The following is a 22,292-nucleotide window of genomic DNA, read 5'->3' as shown; positions in this document are numbered from 1 at the left end:
TTTGGTAAATATTTCTATTTTAGCTAACAAATGGATGCTACCTTTATTACATACACCACAACACTTATTTTTATCAGTGCATCATAATTTAATATTCAATGGCTTCTTTTATTATGTTTCCAGTCGCTTCTGTGATGTTAATGTCTTTTACTATTCTGCTATCTTTGTCAGTCTGACAGAAGCAATATTGAACTGTGATCATTTTCTCTCAATTTCTCCCTCCTTCCCGGCTTTCACAGCCCACACTCACACACCAAAAAAGAATAAAATGTAATTAGTAGAGGTCTCGCCCTCTTAATTAAAACACACATCATGAAGCTACAGCATATCGCCTCTCCTCCTGTGTTCCTGTGTTGTCTCTTGTAGCACATACTGCACCCAGATTATTTTGCAAAAGCTCCCACCACCAGATCAGTGCCAATGGTGTAACACCTCAGTGGTTAAGGAGTAATGGGGTAACAGGGAGCAGTACAGTAATATGGTTATAGACTAAGATCCCACGATAAGTTCTGAATCAGCTGGGAAGAATAATCAGTCCAAATCCCAGCTCTTATTTACTTTCCATCCTTATCTTCCTCTCAGTCTTCTGTGCTGCACCAACTTCCCTCAGTATTCTATAGCATCTTTTATTGACCTGTTCTTTTTTACGCTGGAGTGATCCATTTATCATGCATTTATTGATGATCAACTGTCAACTAATTAAAAGAATGCTCAGGAGACAACAACTCTTTGTGATACATTAATTATAAAATACTGATCAGCATCACAATTTCCCTTTATACATGTTTAACAATTTTCTTCTTATTATTCAAAATGTGACATAGCAGCTACTGTAACTCAACAGTGTGTTATTCTGTTATTCATGACGTCTTATGTAATTACTTAATAATTCAATGTATGCATTATAACAATGAATTCAATTTAGGTGAAGGATTGTCCATTGCCTTCTGCTATCTCAATGTGGAGGGGTCCTAATAATGACTTACTGATTATTTTCTTTCAAGAACAATATCTACACTTACAAGAGCTTTTCTAAGTTTCCGAGTTTTACAAATCTGCTTGGACGCATGCTATTAATCACGCTAATTGAAATTAGACACCGGACCAATTCCCAGCGCACTGTCACATGGATTAGTGTTTCCTGTTTGTTGTGTTCCTGTCTGTGCTCTGCTGTGCAAACACAGAGGCAGGTGTGTGAGCATCTTGCATTGTGCAAAAGCAGCGTGCATTTTCAATTACTTTGGTAGAAAAAGGCTGATGTGGTATTTGGCTATAGGGTATTCAAGAAGTATCGATCCATGCCTTGCTTAAAGTCTGGACTCCATCCTGGAGGATTCCTAAGCAAAAAAAGATGCATGAGTAATAGAAAAGTAAAGAAAAACTGATCTTTACAAGCCTCATGACAATTTAATAAGACTAACGTTAGCTTTCTCTGCAATTGCAGAGTCCCTAGATAGAAGCACACAATTGTCAACATGAGCACCTAATAAAGAACAAACGTAAAGCAACTGATTAAGTTCCTAAGATAGTACATGACAATAATTTCCTCCACTGCAATCCAGTGACACCATCATGTGCTGGATTAAGAGTTTACTGATCTGGAAATTGCTGTTAGCAGCTGGTCTCCAGTTTTGAATTAATTAAGGACCTAGAAAAGGTTCTTTAGACTAATTAAGATGCTGATTCAATTAACCCAAATTCTGACTTCTACTTCAACATATTTCCTCTATCAATAAAGTAGAAAATCACACCTCCATTATGCAGGGCACTTGGAGGTTGTAATATTTCAAGAAAAAACAATGCAATTTGTAGAATTGCACTTTAATGTTAAATAGGACAAAGTATACATTTTAGCATATTAACCTTATATTGGAAACGTGCTGACATTGACTGTTGTATGATGTTACCTGTGGCACCAACAAAGATGTAATATTCAAAATTGTAAAACAATATTGCGTAGACATTGCTGATAACACATTTCCATGTCAGATATGTTTAGTTACTCTCTGAGAGCTCTGGTATTTTACAAGTGATTGAGATTTCCACTTGGTTACGGCCAAAACAACATGGTTTAATATGAATTTCCAGCTTACATCATGTGTATTATCAAGAACTTTCATTTTTTACTGCTGAATATACTATAGTCTTAGAAATAGTTTGAAAGGAAGAATGATCTTTTGTCTTTAAAAAAGTACCCACACTTAAGGAAAATAACAAGAAAATGCTACTTAATAATATAATGTAATAAATGATATCACCACTTAATTTAATTTCATGTAATGTAACGTCAGACCTCACAGTTTCGTAATATGTAAGACAGCAATATTTTCCAGCTATTTTGAAATGCAATTTTCATTTTTCTGTTTTTCTAAAGATCTCAGTGCCCTGAAAAAGATCTCCTAGGTCATGTATTTTGTGCTCAAAGCATATATATAATGTACGAGCCATATTCTCAGAAAGTTGCTTCAGAGTGTGTGTTGAATATTTAATGCCTGTCCGTATGCACTGCACATTCATAGATATTTAAAGGAGGATGTGTAACACACAAATATGTTCCGTTTCAGATGCAGAATGTTGCCTTGTGCAGAGAAGACCAAAACAAGGTAGAGAAGTCCTACCGTAACTATTAAGGCCTTTCCCTGGAAGGAGCACACACTGCTGTCTTGTAGGAGAGAACCTAGAACAAGCCTCACCTCCTTCTCACCTCCTTGTCTTTCCTGGCTTTCCACCGATCGTGGGAACGTAAGAACCCTGATAGCACCAGCCGAAAACAAGGCCAGCCTGGGACGAAGGGCTGTGCCAATATAGCCGGAAGCAGCGTCAAGGCATAACTCGGACAGCTCTTCCTGCGTGGCGCTCGTTGTGTAAGCATGGACGACCCGTACCACAGCAACTTCTACCAGGGCCCTCAGGGGGGCAGCAACACCTACTCCACCTTTGAGGAAGGCCGGGCCGGCCCGGACGGCTATTACCGTGGCAACGAATACTCGGCCCAGGACGAGGATGCGGCCAGCGATGTCACCGAGGGGCACGACGAGGACGATGAGGTGTACGAAGGGGAGTACCAGGGCATCCCGCACCCCGACGAGATCAAGGCCCGCGAAAGGGCAGCGCGGGCGGCTGTGCGGGCGCAGGAGCTGAGCGACGGGGCGGCAGGGAAGATGCAGGACGAGGAGCAGCTGGCACACCAGTACGAGGCCATCATCGAGGAGTGCGGCCACGGGCGATTCCAGTGGACCCTGTTCTTCGTGGCCGGCCTGGCCCTCATGGCGGATGGAGTGGAGTGTTTCGTGGTGGGATTCGTGCTACCCAGTGCGGAGAAGGACATGTGCTTGTCCAACGCTAACAAAGGGATGCTGGGTGAGTCCTCAGTTACACAGCAGAGCGTTCGGAGGGCGTTAGTTTCTGTTGTTGCAGTTCATTGAAGTGAATCTAGAGTGTAAGTGAAGACATAGCAAAGTATTTCATGGTAAGTCATATTTGTCTTTGGTTACAGACCAATATGAGACAATAAACAAGCCTGCCTATTTTAGAGAGATGTTAGAGAGGTTAACACAGGAATGAAGAGTTCCCGGTAGTTTTTGTACCTGAGCTCTCTGCCCTTGTTTCAGCATGCTTCAGTGTCAGAGAACCTGAACCGAGATTTGAGTGTCAGTACTGTATTTTCATAAGAAAATAATAACGCATTATGATTTAATTTTAATAAGAAAAACCATATAGGATTTCCACCAGTATGTCACCAAAACAACAGCATATTTCAAAGTAAGGCAATGCACTGATCCACTCATATGCTATGTTGTCTCAAAACCATCCACAGTTAAAGACAGGGGGTTATTTTTTGATAGATGATTGCTCACACTTAGAGTAAAGCTTCCCATTTTAAACATTTAAACACACTGGTATTCATTGGTTGAACTGGTGCCATTGAATCACTGAAGCCCCCTTATATTTTTTTATAATTCATCATTTAACATTTTCAAAAAATATAACTGTTAACTAATGCTTTGATCATTCTTAGAGGGTCTTTGTTTCCTTGTTTTCTCTGTGAGGAGTTCTTTTACTGACTTCGGTAAAGACGTAATAAAATCTGTCGTTCTTTTAATTATTTGGCATCAAACTGTTTGATATGTACTAAGACCTAAATAATGAGCCAAGCACAGTCAGAGTCTGGCTCAACAGTGAGGCAGTGGAACTTGAAAGAGTTCTCATGCAGTGAAGAACGTCCTGTTTCTGTCAATAGGCAAGAGTGGACTAGTGAACTGCACTTTGTGAAGTTTTTTAATTCAGTGGCAAAAATGCGATTCTCTCACTGTGAAAATCCAAAGAATTGCATTTCAGAATCAAAGGACAATGGTCATAGCCCATTTCAAAGCTGGTAGCTGCATAGATTTAGTGTAACTAAAATAATTATGCATGTGGAGACTAATTTCCCTAATAATTCTAAGCAAATGCTTCTAATAATTCAGTCATCTGTGTTAGGTTTGGATGGAATTTACCAGGCATGTTCTACTGTACAGAATAGTTCAAGAATATATTTTAATGGAGTGTAATAGCATTTTTCTTGTTTTCCCAAACTTCAATAAAATTAGTTAAAAAAGCATCTACCTTTCAGCTTCTCAGTGCCAGCAGATATGTTGGCAAACTTTAAATTAAAAATGTATACAGTCAGATTAGCTAATGGTATAATCGATGGCATGATGAATCTAGCTGCTTTTTCAAGTTCAGCCGTACATCGATACATTCCTGCTTGTGAAGAGGGTGAAAGATTGATGATGCTTTCCTTGCAGAACTACAGGAGGTTTGCTGATGTAGATGTAGATGAAGGTACTGCTTTATTGAGCAAAGGCAAGCCTGCTGCATACCAACTAATCAAACAGAGTGTGGATGTGCAGAATACTGATTCATCAAGAGAGGGTCAAGGCCCCAACACAGCACTTGCGTCTGATAAGGACCAGGTCAGGAATAGAACCTGCTGCTGCTAACAGATTCTCTTGTGAGTCAGCAGTGCGAATGGCTGTCTGGTCCCCAGATGTGTGTGAAACGCACGTGAAATGTCAGAACCGTGCATTAAGAGTAAACAAATCTTTGAATTGCCTCTTGAAAAGCTTGATATTCAAAATCCCATTTAAAGGAAATGGCTTCATCATTTCATACATGCTGTATATACATACAATATCTCTAAGCAGCTTAGAAATATGGGCAGCAAAACTGTAGAACAAATTCAGAGTTAGTAGAACAATTTTCTTTCTTGCAATGATACAAATTCCATCTAGCTCCTCATTTCAACCTTTCCTTTCTGTTTCATCTCATTTTTAAGAAATACTCAAAATATTTTGTACCGTTTGTACCAAGAAGTATTTCAGAATTCAAAACAGAGACTGAGCTCATAGATCAAGGATCCGCCCCCCTCTCCTCCCGGCAGAGAAGAGAATGCAGCACTTCTGTGTTTTTCAGCTGCACTCATGGAAGGCTGAGTCAGCAGGTGGCTCTGAAATGGATATTCCTCTCCCGACCTTGCTTCCAGAATACATAAAGCTTGCCCTTCAAACTGATTTCCATGGCTGGCTCATATCAAGTACAGAACACATTTAAAATACTGTAATGGAACAAAGTAATCTGTCTCATATCTTTACATCGCTGTGGTCTCATTTAAATAATGTCTCTCAGAACAGGATTGAACCAGGTGTCTATATTGCAAAGTCCTGTAAAGAACTCGCATGGGATTTACTTAACATTCATTTGCTGTTTATGCTTAGATGTTCTAAATATTACTGACAGAAAACTTTCAAAAGGAGAATAAACACAGTATTTTAATCCATATTTAACCCAATCAGAAATACCTATTCCCATATCCTTAACTGTAATATATTTTAAGAAAAAAAACTCTGTAGTGCTTTAACTTCATCTTGCACCTGGTGTGAAGCTTCACAGAACTGTGAAGCCTGACATTCTGACCAGAAACGGTTGTTACTTTACTTGTTCCAAAACATTTCAAGCAGAATGACAGCTGTTTAAATTTAGATACTGTATTTCCCTCTCCCACCCCCCCCCCCCCCCCCCCCCAGACAAATACTACAAATACTACTACACAAAACAAAACAGAATAACAGAATGTTAAATTCCCAACTCTCTCCACCTTGGACCTGTTTTGTTTGTTTTTTTCATCTGCGGTCATACTTCTGTTATTTGTGATGTGGGGGGTCAAAGATGGCGCCTGTGGTTCCAATCAGAGCAGTGCGTAGCATCACAGAGACAGCAGCAGCAGGAGGAGGCTCAGCTTTGCTTACAGAGCAATCGGAACTCACCTCCATATGCTGCTGGCGTGAGACAGGGCCTGTGCCTGCACTGCCATCATCTTTGTGCCAGGCTCCCTGATGATTGAGCCATCTGCAGTAGTGCCATGCTTTGGCACAGGATGCCAGCTTCCAGATCACAGAGAGCTTGGTCATGCAAGGCCTGGTTGCGCAGGGATCTCTGTCTTTAATCCTGCAAACCGAACCATCATTTCGAAGAGGGTCTGCATGTGCTGCTGTGATACAAACTGTGGAAAATGTCATTTCCAGACTAAGCAGACATGTGAGGGGTGGGGGGGAAGAACTTTCTATGGAAATACTGGATTTATTTGCTGCTGAGTCAGAGACGTTGAAACACACTGAGACAATATGCAATTACAAAAAGCAGGAGAAAAAAAAAGATTTTAATATTGGTCAAATTCTTAAAATCTATCATTTACATTGTGATAACTAAGTTGTACTTCTGTCTTAAAGCAAATAATGTTATTATTCATCATTTAGATTGGGGAATATGTTCTTTGATGGACAGTAAGTCAAACTATTGAAGTTTTATTGAAAGAACTGAGATTCTTTTGGTTTTAAAGGTAGGATCAAATGTTTCACAAATGCATAATCTAAATAAATCAAATTCCATTTCATATAAATACGCAATGTTTTCAGATGTATCATAATGGAAATTGAACACAAGACAAGGCCAGTGACCAACGCCCAGAAAGTAGACTACTTAAAAGTGGCTTCATTTTTCTACTAAAGCTTTCCATGAAAGGATGTATATGAACGTATTCTCTGCAGCTTCATCTGATTAATTTAAATACAAATGCAGCTTTAGAAAATATGTTTACAGAAAATATGTTTCAGACATAAACTGAGTAAATTTAAACTAACATTACTGTATGTAAAATATTGTGTGAAAGCTTGAAGCAAAAATGTTAAAGCATCACCCTACAGTATTTGGTCATACTTGGTAATGTTTATTTAGTTTCCCATAACAAATTAGGAAACCTTTAACCATTTTTAAGTTCTAAACAATATTACAAACAAAGAATTATACAGAGTAAAATGATAGATAGACATTTAATCTTTTGTACAATTTCAGCTTTGCTTTATTGCACAACAGCAAAATCTAAGCATGAGCCTGAGCTATATTTCCAGGATTGTTGTTCACTTTTCTAGTGCAATCTGTCAGCTAAAAGGCACTTTTTTACAGTTTTTTTCTTGGCCTTCATTTGATAAAATAATATGTCTCAATAAACTGAGGCACTGTACAGGGTATGGTAACAGGGATACGTGTTAACTGCTACATGTTGGTTTGGAGTTGAACTCAGGCTTCAGTGTCTATGTATTATTCATGCAGACTGCCTGGGAACAACATCATGTCATCCAATTTATTATTTTCAGTGAGTTTGTGCAGGAAGCTGCTTTCATTTTCATGTGTAAATGTCATTTAGAAATCCCATGCATGTCAACAATTCAATCTATAAACCTTATGAATAATGACATTTCATCCTCCTCTCCCTGCGCTTTAGAGATTTCAGTGAGCCCTCTGCTGGCCTGTCTCCCTAGGTGCAGCTGTAAAGATGAGACTTTTCTGACAACTTACCATTGGGAAAGTTATTGATCTCCTTGCAGGAGCAGAGCTCTATAAAATGGTATTTAAAAATAAGACCACTTTGCCATTATTTTCCAGAATACAATGGAAAGAGTATCCTTTCTTACTGCTCAATATATTTGATTATTTTAAATTATCCATAAACATCACTTTCCTGCCTGCTAGCATCTGGCTGTCATTCCCCTTCGGTAAGAGAGCCTGATGGGTTCATTTTGTACAGGCTGCAGATGTAGAGCATGTCTCTCAAGGCTAAGGAAAGGTCAGAAATGGAGCCAAGCGCTGTAATGATTTCTCTACATGACTTCTTATCTTAAACCATGCAATTTTCTTTAACAAAGAAGTACATCCTTACACATGTAAGGATGCAAAGGCCAGGAAGGGCTTATTCAGCGTAGAAAACAAGTAACATAGTGTGATTTGTTTACACTAGAGAGAAAACAGAAAGGAGGAATGTAGCAACAAATGAAGGACTGTCAACTTGTGCCCTCTGGTGGATCAGTAAAGAACGACAATTAATAAAACAGTCTCAACAAAGCAAAGCAAGCCTTCTGAATCCACCAAATGCTTCACAAAGATGAAGTTTCACACTGCAGGGTGTGAGACATTGTGTATTTGTTCACCCACCACCACCCACTCTCAGTGTGCTGGACCTGGTGAAGGCTGCTAGCGATTTCTCAGATCAGGATATCATGTCCCTGCAGTTCACATTCAAACCCATCAAGCTGTGCTCCACTGAAAATACAATCTAATCTGACTGAGACTGTTTTGGATCTCAAAAGAATGAAGCACCTAAAGGAAAAAAGAGTTCATATATCTTCCATTAATAAACTATGCATAAAATGGCAACATTTTGACATTTGTCAGTCTTTTTCTAAAGCTTATAACTAAGCTAAAATCATTACATCATTACAGCATCATTGCTTATTAAATCAGTTACTAACAGGTGACTCAATTAGGTAATTAATTACTAACCACTACTACCAGCTCTTCAGAGGTGCTGCTGCTTTAAAGAAACCAAGAAATCCTGATGACACTCTTGCCAATCAGAATGAGCACTGGAGATCCCTGATGTAACCAATTAAGAACCACAGTATTGTAGGAATAGTTGTCAATCTGACAAAAGTTGTCAAACGGTTAGACTAGTTTGTATAATTCTAAAATGGTATATAAAAAGTTATAAATCCTAAAATCTTTTGTGGAGCATAAAAAAAGACAAAAACAAATTGTCCTCTCTTACTGTAGACATTGTATGCTGTAGTTTGGTTATATCCTCAAAAATGCGATTGAGGGACAAATGTATTAAAGGTTATTGTGGGACTCACCTACTGTAGCTGAGAGAACGGCAGCCTGACTTTAAGGATGAGGCTGACTTAAACCCCCTCATGTCTGTGAGGAATGAGCCAGGGAGCTGCTGCAGGGGTATGGATGGGGTGACGGGGGGGTGTGAGAGAGACGTTCAAAGGGAAGTCCAGAAGGCAATATAGTGTATATACAATATATACTACATATGAGAGAAGAAAGAGGTGAGATTAGAATCTAACTTTCGTTACAAATTTCTGTTATACACTCCATGTAGCGCTACTGGATAGGAAAAGGTTATTTTGAATCTTTGAATATCACAATAAAAACAACAAACTGATTTGTTTCCAGAATTAATTAATTTAATATTTGGCACACTGCAAGGTCTGACTAGGATGTGACTTTGCCCTGCAGGTCTGATTGTGTACCTGGGGATGATGCTGGGAGCTTTCATATGGGGCGGACTGGCAGACAAGATGGGCCGCAAGAAGTGTCTGATTATTGCACTGGCCATCAACTCCATCTTCGCCTTCCTCTCCTCCTTCGTCCAGGGATACGATCTCTTCCTCTTCTTCCGGCTTTTCTCTGGCATTGGGTGAGAAACACTGGTCATCTTGTGTGCATGAGGACTGTTCTCCAGAATATCACACAAGAGAATCATTCCATTCCTTCGTCATGTAGAGACACTGTTGTAGTGGCACAGGATGCAAAGCTATTGCAGTTTTTTTAAGCTGCTCACACAGATCATTCTTAATGGTGTTTTAAAACATCTCCCAGCTTTGGAGAAAATTAGAATAATATTTATAGGGTCTTATTTAACAACATATTAAAATTTTATAATTTCTGTAATTGTCTTTCTTGAAACGAGGGCACATGCTTTCTGTCCTATCGAATACTTTGAGCCTGTGTTTTTGCTTTTAAATGGGTGTTAATTTGAAGAACTTAATCGTCTTCCACCCGAGAGTACCAGTTCCTGCCAGGAGCCTGGAATAATACACTCAGTTTTTATGTGTTTTGAGCAATGATATGTCCCATTTCAGAAATAAAGAAACACATGAGCAGCAGGAAACTTACAGGAGCTTTATAGTGAAGGTCCAGTAAGCACAAAGCAGAAACAAAATAAAATGGTCACATTTTAGCTGGAATGTAAGCACTATTTTCAAAAGCCTTAACAGCAGTTTCATTTCCATTTGTCAATACTGAAAACAAGCTCCATGTGGACCCTGAAATTAAACTGACATTTGACCACAGTTCCAAAATTAGTCACGCGGGGTCACCTGTGTATTCTTTTTTTTTTAGTGCAATTAAAAATACATCACAAAAGGATGTGCGGAGTATGTATGTTCCTCATAAATCAAAAACTAACTCTGCATTGAGCTGGGTAATGAAATAGACAACCATACCTCTCATTCGGATCTTCTAGCGTGGGTAGAGTGTTCTGAATGAGGATTCTAGAGGGACTGTTCTGTGTTTCTCCTCAGGATCGGAGGCTCCATCCCTATTGTTTATGCCTACTTCTCAGAATTCCTGTCCAGGGAGAAGAGAGGGGAGCACCTTAGCTGGCTCTGCATGTTCTGGATGATTGGTGGCATTTATGCTTCCTCTATGGCCTGGGGCATCATCCCTCACTATGGTACTGCTACTACAAAAGAAATGATCTCGCATGTCAACCCCAGCACCATCTCACAGCTCTTCAGAACTGTCTCTTACCCTTCTGCTGAATGTCCTGCCAATGATGAAATGTTCCTCTCTGTAAATCTAAACTCAAAAGCATTGCTTGCATCTTCCAGTAGAAATAGGCAGCTCTTTTTTTCTTCCATGGCATGTCATCAGATCTTCATTTCATCTCTGATCCTAATTGCATAATTGAACTAAGTACAAAGTGAATTGAGCTGAACTGACTGAACCAAGTCCTTTTTTTCAGTCACCGTCTCATTTCCAAAAGGTTTTCAAGGGCTTGAGTCCCTAGTCCCAGCATAGTCTTTACACAGAATGCCCATTCACACAAAGATGGGTATAAATAATTTGGGTTGAAATAAAGTTGACTCCCTTTCCTTCAAAGTTCTTAAAGCCTTTTTTTCCAGTAATGAACGTCAATTGTAAAATGCTACGGAGACTGGGGCAAGGTGGTAGAAGAGGTACTGTATATTATGTGCCCAGGGTGGTACTCCTTGTAAACTTTGTCAGTAGAATTTGTAGTCCTTCAGTGTTGTAGCTATGACTGCTGAAACTAAAATTCCCAGAAACCCATGAGGAATAGTAATTGGTTGACTGATCTCTTGCCCTGGGTTAAATAGTCACGGGTGTTTTTAATGATCTCAGTAGATCTGTGTATAAAGGGGTGCAGCAAAGAAAGCTCCCATCTATGTTGTGAAACTTTTTGTGTTTCTTTTTTATTGGAGGCTGGTGCTTGCTATAGTTCTCTGGGGTGCTTAGAGGAAAAAATCTCCTGAAGCAGTTGAAAAGTGAGACACACCCTTCCAAAACTGAAAACAGCTGTTTAAAGAAGAATCGAGAGTTGAGACTCAGTTAATTGCCTTTTGCATCATCTTATAGATTAGCTATAAAAATCACCCCCTGTGCGTGTGTGTTACAAAAACGCTCATCTTCTAAGAGAGAAACTTCTTTTCACTTTAACAGCAGAAAACAAGCCCAAACAGTCTGGTAGCAATAATCAGTGACTCTGATTGTCACAGCATATATAAATCAACATCTACCTCTTCCAAAAAGACACACATGTCGTGGGACACAAGTTGGCTATTGGAATAATTATTTTTTCCCGAATCATTTTCATGACCTTGGAAAAGCATCTGCCTGGGCTCTTCCGGGGGCACAGGCCGGGCTGCGGCTTTAACTCTAAGTGTTGCTTATGTTCCAGGCTGGGGCTTCAGCATGGGCACAGAATACCATTTCCACAGCTGGCGCGTCTTTGTGCTGGTCTGTGCTCTCCCCGCCATAGCCTCGCTCATCGGGCTCACCTTCATGCCCGAGAGCCCGCGGTTTCTTCTGGAGGTAAGTGGCAACGCAGGTGAGCAGGTGCCATTACCATCCCTCATCCCTCCCACTGCTAAGACACTCGCCCCACTCTCTTTCCATTTGTCTGGGCCAGCCGGTAGCACCAGGCGCTACCCAGGCAATACCGACAGCACGCCCAGTGTATCAGACTAGACTCTAGCAGGCTGAATCCTCTGGCCACAGGCACTGTAAAAGCGTCCGATAAACTATAGTTTTCTTCCTCTGACAGAACAGGCAGTGACCTGGCCTGCAGTGCACTTCTGATAAGCCGCTACCCAGTCCCTCACTCATGTACTGTATTTCTCTCTAAACTTTTCATCTTACTTTTTCATCTTCCTGTCAGAATGCAAAACACGATGAGGCGTGGATGATTCTGAAGCAGGTTCATGACACAAACATGAGAGCAAAGGGGGAGCCAGAGAAGGTTTTCACAGTGAGTAGACCTTGGTGTTAGTTATGGACTTGACTATTAAATTAAGCTACATTTTCGGTACTTATGCTTTACTATAATGACATTTTTTGCTGTCTCATCAATGTTTCCTGCCAATAGCAAATTATGACTTGCAGAAGTCAAATTGTGCTACACCATCATGGTGTCATACCTCTATTACAAGATTTCTAAATCTATACCACCAGGGCAATGCTTAGAAATGTCTATTTTATTAAAGAAATCAATGTGTGTATTTACAGAAGGAAAAACAAAAAAATAAGTAATCATTCAGTCAGGGTATGGAGACAGCAAAGTTCTGATTTTTAACCTTCTAGTGCATTTGGTGTGCACAGGGTAGGAAAAATGTTGAAAATATGGCATTACACTGGTAAATTGAATTTAGAAAATATTACATTTTCTGCACTGTTGTGTAGTTATTTTTTAATGAAGTTCAGAAATAGCAAAAGCCTTGTGGGTAATCCTGAGATCCACTGTCTAGGTGTATCAGGAGGTATGCCTGTTTCTGCACAGCAGCAGATCCAGCATTAATGAAAAGCTGGAGAATGAAAGGCGACAGCTCTGTAGCGCTCTGAAAATTCGCTTTTCTCTTTCTAACTCTCCATGTTTTCCTCTGATTTTTCTGAGGTGTCTCATATTAAGACACCCAAGCAGGACGATGAGTTCATTGAGATTCAGAGCTCCACAGGGACCTGGTACCAGCGGTGGATGGTCCGAATCATGACTGTGATCAAACAGGTCTGCTAACAATCTGTCAACGTTAACAGAGCCGAAACATCGAACAATGAGAGGGCCTGCTAGAGTTCTGAGAACAGACCAGATGATTGTCAGTATTTAAAATACAAAATATCAAAGAAAGCTGAGGAATATGGAAATGTTCAAATACCCTGAGGTTAATGCTATATCTCTTTATGAGATACAGATTTGTTTTTATAATGTTTATACTTCAAATGTTTTAAAAACTCATAAGAAGGGATATAATTCCATAGCATCAAGCTAAGCAATCCCAGGACCTCATGCAGCCAAAAGGGCTGAACACCTTTCAGAGCAGCAGGGTAAGCTAATGTACCTGAGATTCTCTCTCTCAGCGAGGCTGAAAGTAGTCAGTGTTATGTAAGAGGTAGTCGTGTCTGTTGTGGCCTGATGATTTGTGCTCTCATGACCCCCAGGTGCTGCAGAACGTGCTGTCCCTGTTCTCACCACAGCTACGCCTCAATACTTTATTTATGGCGATCATTTGGTTCACTATGGCCTTCAGGTAAATGTACTTTTCAGGCTTTCTTGTAAAAACCACAGTTCATATAAACACCCGGCTTTGTGAGACGGATGGTTAATTTCAACATGGGTCTCCTCCAGGCGAGGCTGCTGCTCTCTCCAGTAAGGGACAGAGTGGGGGTGCCCAGCTGCAGACTTCCGGAAGCCTGCTTGCATGTTTGGTGGCTTATTGAGTGTCTGAATATTAAGTGCATATTATGAAACTGCTTTTGTCAAGGAACGAGCTGCTGTTATCATAAGTGTGAAATCACAGCAACTTACACTCATATAGTGTCTTTCATCACAAGCAGGACCCCAGCTGGGCTTCCAATCTCACACTGAAGTGCAATCACAAGGGGGTGCACCTCCCCACACTCCGGCAGCCCGACCACAGAGCTCCTTCAGAGAGGGAGCTGGGACAGGAAAACAGTCCCAGTCGTGCCAAAGAGACAACAGTGACACAGTCCAGCACTGCTTCTCTGCTTTTTCCAGTAGAACAGTGCAAATGTACAGCAAATAAGATTGAATATCTCTTTGTGTCGCAGGACATATGAAAAACATGCTCTTTCAACTGCTCCTGGCAGTGAATTAACCCAGCAACGTGCCCGATAGAGCCCTAACAGCAGACACTGCCCTTGTGTTTCAGTTACTATGGGTTAACCGTGTGGTTCCCAGACATGATTAAGTACCTGCAGAATGAGGAGTATGAGTCCAAGGTGAAGGTCATCCATCGCGAACGCGTGGAGCACTTCACCTTCAACTTCTCCCTGGAGAACCAGATCCACCGTGAAGGAGAGTACTTCAATGACAAGTACGTTGCACGATGTTTTCCTGATCCTGCTCACGGTTAAGCTCTGCCCACGGACTGCTTTGTGCTACTGCCTTCTCCTTTTCCAGCGCTACTAAATTTAATTTATTTAATCATATTCTGAGACAGACACATAGAACCGCAGAGGCCAGGAGGAGAAAAGTGAATTACATTTTAATAGCTTTAATGTTAGTTGAAAGAATATACTGAAAGTAATTCAAAACCCCTTTTCATAATTCCTACAGCTAATTTAATTCTATTCCTTTGAAGACAATTCTCTCTCCCTGTCATCTGTTGTATATTCTCATATATCTGTACGTTCCTCCAAGGAAAAGAAACAGATGCTGTGCTTTTCTTTTGTATATTAGTTTAGGTCTGTCAGGTGTAATACTAGGAATCCTCTTTGATTTCTGTGATTATATGAAGTCACAGTAAGAGAATTTGTATTCGCTTTCTCCAGGTTCACTAAAATAGAGATGAAGTCTGTCACCTTTGAGGATTCTTTGTTTGAAGAGTGTTTCTTTGAAGACATCAGATCTACAGATACCTTCTTTAAGAACTGCACCCTTATAAACAATGTGTTCTACAATACAGGTAGGAGCGCTCAGAGGAGGGTCTACATTATAGAGGAATGAAAAGTTACTGTTAGCTGCTAAAATGATAGTAGGTTTAACTCGACTCTTTCCAAGTTGGTGAAATTGAACTATGTTGAAATAAAATAAATAAAATTGAAATAAAAGAGGAAACAATTGATTATTAATTAGTGCTACTGAACACAAATACAAACTGAAAAGCTGTTAAGTTTGATTTTTTTTAGGATTTCATTAGCTTAAAAATCGACATTCAAAGTTTGGTTCAAAGTCTAGAAAGATTCCAGGCATGGATCATTTTCTGTTCATTACAGTCTTTAAATGTTTGTTAGTGTTAATTAAAATCAGACTCTGCTGTGCATCTCAATGACAGCTGCTTGGTGTGCCTGGTGTCTTTCCTACAGACTTGAATAAGGAAAAGTTCATTGACTGCAAGATGGTGAACACTACGTTCCTGCACCCAAAGCAAGGCTGCCACCTGGACTATGAAGAAGAAAATGACATCCTCATCTACCTGGTCAGCTTTCTGGGCAGTCTGGCTGTGCTCCCAGGCAACATCATATCGGCGCTCTTCATGGACAAGATAGGGAGGATAAAGATGATAGGTTAGTGTGGAATCAGCGTGTAAATAAGCCTCTGGCGAAACAGAAAAATCAACTGCTTAAACGAACCCCCCTTTTTAAAACAAACACCCTCTTGAAATTTTGGGTTGACTATTGCCTGCGGGTGGCTATTCATGTTGAAATCATTCTGTCTGAGATTTCTCAGTTTATCCTAGAGCATATATCCCATACCATATACCTGCTGGTATTCACTCCAGCTGAGCTCTGAACATGTCCCATACCGTATAACAGGATTAATGTGACCTCTTTCACTGCTCTTCATTCTTAAATGTGTTTGTTGTCTTTTAACTATTGTGTTTCAGAAGTAACTTAAGATCAACAGCTTCTGCATAGAAAGAAAGCTTCTGAAGCCTGCAAAGATCTCCGTTGAGTAATTTGCTAGTTCAGTTAAGGATTTAATCAAGCCTGGCTGGAACAAAAGCCAGTGGGATTGAGGATTCCCAGGAGCACTGGTTTGGGAATCGCTGTCCCAGACATTACAAAGAATTCACATCGGTGCCACTTTTCAGATGCAAATCATGATAACAAAAAAAAATCATCATTTTTGAAATGGGGTAAAAGGAATAGACTGATTGAATCTGGTAAACACACAAGCAGGGAATCAGTCTGCAGATGCCAGGTCCAATACACACCAAAGAAGAATGAAATTAAACAGAAACGCTTGTGTTTCCAGTTTAACAAGTTCATGATGTATGATCTTACACTGCCAATTCCCACTGCTCTCACAGAGTGTTCAGGTCTTACAGAAACATTTCGGCACATCCTCCTCTAATATGGTGAGGCCGATGCTCGTTTGGGCCGTGCAGATCGGCCTCTTGCGGTGCTTGAATCACACGATGCATTAGTAATTGGATCTCCCCATCTGGGAGTAGGTAATGTGCGGGCTGTCCTCTGCCTGCTGCACAGAGCAGCCCCTGTGGCCTGCCAGGAGCCTGCCCGTCTGCTGCTGATCGATGAAAGCTGCCCCAGCGTGTGTCTCAGGGACATCGCTCTGGTATCGGGGCTGTATAGGCCACCTGGGCCGACAGGCACTTGCGCGTTCCAAACTCATGACCTAGGGAAAGGTCAGTGGCAATACCACGCTGAGAAAAAAAAAACGTCCCGATGAGGGGTCCATGACTGCGTCAGCTGAGAAGTGACCCCCAGTGACTCAGTCCCTCTCTCCCTGCAGGGGGCTCCATGCTCATCTCCTCCGTCTGCACCTTCCTTCTGTTCTTTGGCAGCAGTGAGTCTGCCATCATTGGCTGGCAGTGCCTCTTCTGTGGCACCAGTGTGGCAGCCTGGAATGGCATTGAGGTCATCACAGTGGAGCTGTACCCCACTAATAAAAGGTGAGTCTGAATATTCACCCTGACAGACCAGAGCCTCTGCTGGAGCTCACAAAGGGTTCACAAAGAGTAGTAAAAAATCCTTATCGCCACAACTTGCAAAACTGCCCAACATACAGAAAACTTGATTAGCTAACTTCACTGCAGGGACCTCACTAGTGAAGATATTTGATTTAAAAAAAAAACAATCATCCCCGATGCTTGTGAATAAATCAATATGTCATAAGGTATTATTGAGAAATGCGGTGTCTTTCCCACATGAGGAGTTCCAGGGCAGGTCCTCAGTATCTGTGTCTTCCTGTGCTGCAGAGCCACAGCCTTCGGCGTGCTGAACGCCCTGTGCAAGTTTGCGGCCATCCTGGGGAGCTCCATCTTCGCCTCGTTCGTGGGGATCACCAAGGTCATCCCCATCCTCATGGCCTCCTCGGCGCTGGTGGCCGGCGGCCTGCTGGCTCTCAAGCTGCCCGAGACCCGCGAGCAGGTCCTCATGTAGCGCACCCGCCGCACAGAAGGCGGCGCTGAGGAGCAGCGGGGGTGGGGCGGAGCGCGGCGGCAGGAGGAATCACGCGAGAGCAGGCGGACGGCCTGCGGGGATTTTGCCATAATATTCAGAGACCCGTCACTGCCCGCGGTGCCGTGTGTTTCACTTTTCGTCTCATTTCATGACATTTCATTCCTCTCCAGAGCAGCTGGAAAAAAAAAAACCCCAGCTCGGTCACCCAACTAAAATAGTAATGTGAAAGAGGACGGCGTATTATCGCTCTTCCTCTCTCCGCTGGTCTGTTCATTTCATTTTTTTAGCGTTTCAACACGACAAAACAAAAAAAAACTGCGGAAATGGAAAACACCAGGAAATCGTCATACTGTATATATATATAACTGTTACGGAGAAAGTTATATTCTATTCAGAGATGATATGAGCCAGGGTTTAAACCGAACCATTTATGTTTAAAATTAAAGTTTAGTCTAGTAACTTTAAGACGTGAAATAAGATACGGTAGAAAAGTGAATGTTTCAAATTCTTAAGTTTTTTGTGTCCGACACAGTGCTGTACTTTGTATAAGTCTATCCTTCTGTAATTGGTGATTCTAACTGCTCTTATTACCTGGATCAAGTCACGACAAGCAGTCGTGTATCACAGTGCTGTTTCATGGCGTGGTTCTGGGTTTGGTCAATATGTAATGCGGAATTTACATCCAGTTTTTCTGGATAATCATCAGCCCCTTGAATATAAGCTTGTCCTTGAGCAGTAAGCGAAATCAGAGGTAGCCTTGAACTCCAGCTCAGTTCGCAAGGCAAACATAGCACGGCCTCTAGTGGCCATTTCTTGTAACTGTATAATGATATTCTTCGGTATTTTGCAAGGCCTTCTGGTATGAGACGAGACCTGGATTAGAATACCCCTTTCTTTCAGAATCCAAATTACTGAAGCAAAGGGAGAAATCAAATTCTCCAGCGTTTTTAGATGACATGCGCTCTTACGTGTAAGAGAAGGGTCATATATATTAGATCTACCTATGGATCTGTAGTAGAGTGCTGATCTGGAAAACAGTATAGTTTTGTATTATGACATTAGATATTAATGCGCTGGGTTACAAACTCCGTTACAAAGCAAATCCTGTCTTTCCATAGCTCCATGACCCTAAAAACAGATTGATTTTAGTTATGAGCTCTTCAGCTTTTTTCTAACATTCAAATTTCACCTTTTCTGTTTGTTTTTGAATGGATGCAATAATTTGTGTCAAACATTCTGCATAAATTGGTTACATTTTTGTTTGTCTTTAGATGTCTTTGACGTGGTATATTTGCTGCAGTTACCCTTACATCAAATAGTTTGCCTTCATTCCTATAGTATGCCAATGAGAACAGATACCAGTACCATTTTTAATTTATCTACTTTTTTCTTTAGATGTTGTTCTCTGATCCCCACCACAGAAATGTGAAGGTTTTCTTATAGTTTTAAATGAAGTGATATCAACAGTTGTGAATCCTGAAACTATAAAATGTACATTAAATTAAAAAGAACACAAACACAAAACTAAAACAATGTTAAGGAGAAAATCTTTGCTTAACATTGATGATAGCTGTGCTGAAATAAGCATAAGGGAGAGACTTTCAGCTGCTTCAAATTGTACCTTACAGGTTTACAGGTGGGATGCATGTAATTTCCAGCAAGTATCTCTCAACAAAATGTCTATAAATGTCCTTTTCAATGCCTATAATTAATCAGAAAAAGATTGTCTCTACTGCTGTATTTATTGTATGTTTCACTGTAAATAAATATATCAAAGTTCAATTGTAAAAGATTAGCCATTTCTGAATTTACTAAATAATTACTTATTTACTAAATAATAAACCTTTAAATATACAGTCTAGGGGATTTCTCATTAAAAAAGTTTCAACGTGTGTAAAACTCAGTCTGAAAACACTGTCCTTGTGGAACCATTACCAAATTGTCCTGTATGATAAGAACACAAGCAGTGGCCCCTGTTCTCAAGAAGAGCGTAGGGGAGGTCACAGATGAGCAGAGTCCATTCAGCGCGTTTGGCTCATTGAACCCAGGATCACATGCAGCTGTTTCTTGAAAGAGGCCAGTGTATGAGCTTCAACAACACAGCTGGGTAGATTGTTTCAGATTTACACAACCCTTTGGAACCATGGAATAAGTGTATAGCAAGAAAGGGCAGCATGATGGCGCGGTGGTTAGCATTGCTGTCTTGTAGCGCCGGGGTCCTGGGTTTGTGTCTGGACCTGGGGTGCTGTCTGTGGGGAGTTTGCATGTCCTCCCCCAGTTTGTATGGGTTTTCACTGTGTGCTCCAGTTTTCTCCCACCCAAGAGACATATTGGTAGGTTCACTGGCTTACTGGGAGAACTGGTCCTGGTGCGAGTGTGTCTGGGTGTGTTCTGCGATGGATTGGCGTCCCATCCAGGCTGTGTCCCTTCTTGCACCCGTTGCTTGCTGGGATAGGCTCTCTTGCGACCCTGTGTTGGAAAATCGGTCAGGAAATGGCTGGATGGGCCTCCCCGTCAAGATAATAATTGGAATAATGATCGGAAAGCCCCCGATCCTCAAAATGCTCAATTGACAGTAGACTTGAGTGGAGGAAAAGAAATAGATCCCAATTTTATTACCTCGATTCTGTGAATGACAAGGTCAGCCCTTTTATTGGAGACCCTATACCAGGGACGGGCAACCCACTTCTCAAGGGAAGCTCGGTGTTCTGGCTGTCATCCTCTGACCTTAAATACTTAATTGAACAAATTGTTTGAAAAAGAAGTCATATCACCATTTGTTATAGGGTTTAATAAGTTGTTAATTGAAAAGTACCTGTAAAGCATACAGAAATCCCTCTCTTATGGACTGGAGTGTTCCATGTCTATCACCTTTTACCATTTAACAAAAAATGATCTGCTATACAATAAAGGCTATTATTGTGTACCATTGATTCATGTTGGTTATAAGTGCATTATTCTGATTTGTTATTTTTGTCATCTTAAAAAAGAGTATGTCGTGAAGAGAACGTCCTATAAATTATCGAGGATGTAAAAATCCAACGCTTTTGTCGAACACTACCGCTGAAAACATTTGAAAATGAATATAATATGAATATAAAGGACTTCTCTATATCCACATATACAGCAGTTGGTAAAAGCCACTAAGAAACTTTTGGTGTTGGAATCATGAGTTTATGCATTCTCTGCTTTATGAATCATTAAGGCAGTTTTTAGAAATTCCCTTTTCTGGTTTCTTTCTGACTGATATCCACAATGAAGTGTGAACCTTTCACAAAGTATGGAACTAGATTTGATCAGCTCTGAGGAGGTGGAGAAACTATTACTCCCAAATACATGGGCATTTAGTGTGAGCGGAGCCACAGGAGAGGAGCCTGACCTGACTGTAGCAGCTCTGTCAGGGAGCAGGTACAGTATTCCCAGACACAGCTTCCTCAGGAATCTGTGTTTACTGTAGCATCAAGGACTGAGCTTATGAGTACAGGTGTTTGTGTATTATTTCAAGCTAATCAATCTGTGTGTCCTGTTGTATGGAAAGCCATATTATTTATTTGTTTTTATATGTTAATTAAGTGTTGGATTGTGTGCTGGAAAATGGAGACAGGTGCTGACTATCTTTCATTTTCTTTTTTTGGTTTTGTTTTGTGACAGTCAAAATAAAAATATCAAAATATACTTAACTGTATTTGTATTATTACCTTTAAAGTATTTTTTTCAGCTGCGGCTTAGGGGAGAAGAGTCTCTGGCAGTAATTACCAATTAAAAGAAACAACATAATTACATATTGGTTTAAAACCTTATCTCTGTTTAGACTTTCAAGAATATATTTTTCTTTTTTGGTTGTTTTGTGGATCAAAATATTTTCCTTTTTTATTACTTTGGGTACATGGTATTTTAAAAGATATGGAATTGATAGTTTTCTATTGATATCAATCACGAGAAAGAAAAGCTAATATCGACTGAAGAGACCTCAAAATATTTTTGTCAAAGCTCTGAAAGTATTACCCTGATTTAAATGGCTGGTGATCCGATAAGTCTTCCAAATTTTTCTTTAAAGTGCCACCTTAATAAGTGTTTCGATAAAGTAATTATCTTTATAGCGATTACTTCAGTGCTAATTAAAATGCTTAATCTGAAATTTAATAATAGTGCTTTATGGAAGCTACTACTCTGAATGAGAGTGTTAAGTTTTGGTTGGTTAAATCTCTCGTCACTACGCAATAAAATGGAAAATCTTGATAGAGAAAGATAGCTGCCATAGGCTGCATGTTCAACTGTTTCTTGTCTTGGACAGTGGTTCTTCACCGGATTCCCAGCCCCACACGTCTCTCCCCGACAGAGCCCTGCGGCACTTGTGCAAACAATCCAGCACAGAAGTGTGAGGCAGGGACACCTAGTAGGAGGTACTGTGTACTCTGGCCGGAGTGTGAAGGAATCTCATTAATCCCTTTAACATTTTCCCAAGGAATGTTGGTGCTGCAGTTCACTGCTGGGACAGGCGGACGGGAGGA

At 40.6% G+C, this 22,292-nt stretch overlaps 1 protein-coding gene across 1 annotated transcript; it reads left to right on the top strand.

The window, feature by feature from the left end:
• The first annotated feature begins 2,564 nt into the window (after window positions 1–2,564).
• On the top strand, window positions 2,565–21,456 carry LOC148831486 (synaptic vesicle glycoprotein 2B-like). The gene is made up of 12 exons (XM_088921681.1): window positions 2,565–3,360; window positions 9,616–9,796; window positions 10,683–10,834; window positions 12,080–12,213; window positions 12,560–12,649; window positions 13,292–13,402; window positions 13,834–13,922; window positions 14,565–14,729; window positions 15,187–15,320; window positions 15,721–15,921; window positions 17,111–17,270; window positions 17,577–21,456. The coding sequence occupies exons 1-12, from the start codon at window positions 2,871–2,873 to the stop codon at window positions 17,758–17,760; spliced, it is 2,091 nt and encodes a 696-aa protein (XP_088777807.1). The 5' UTR covers window positions 2,565–2,870; the 3' UTR covers window positions 17,761–21,456.
• Window positions 21,457–22,292: the final 836 nt, after the last annotated feature.

This window comes from Atractosteus spatula, chromosome 7 (assembly GCF_055471065.1).
Source record: "Atractosteus spatula isolate fAtrSpa1 chromosome 7, fAtrSpa1.hap1, whole genome shotgun sequence".
Taxonomy (NCBI): Eukaryota; Metazoa; Chordata; class Actinopteri; order Semionotiformes; family Lepisosteidae; genus Atractosteus; species Atractosteus spatula.
This window is presented reverse-complemented; position numbering and strand designations above follow the sequence as displayed.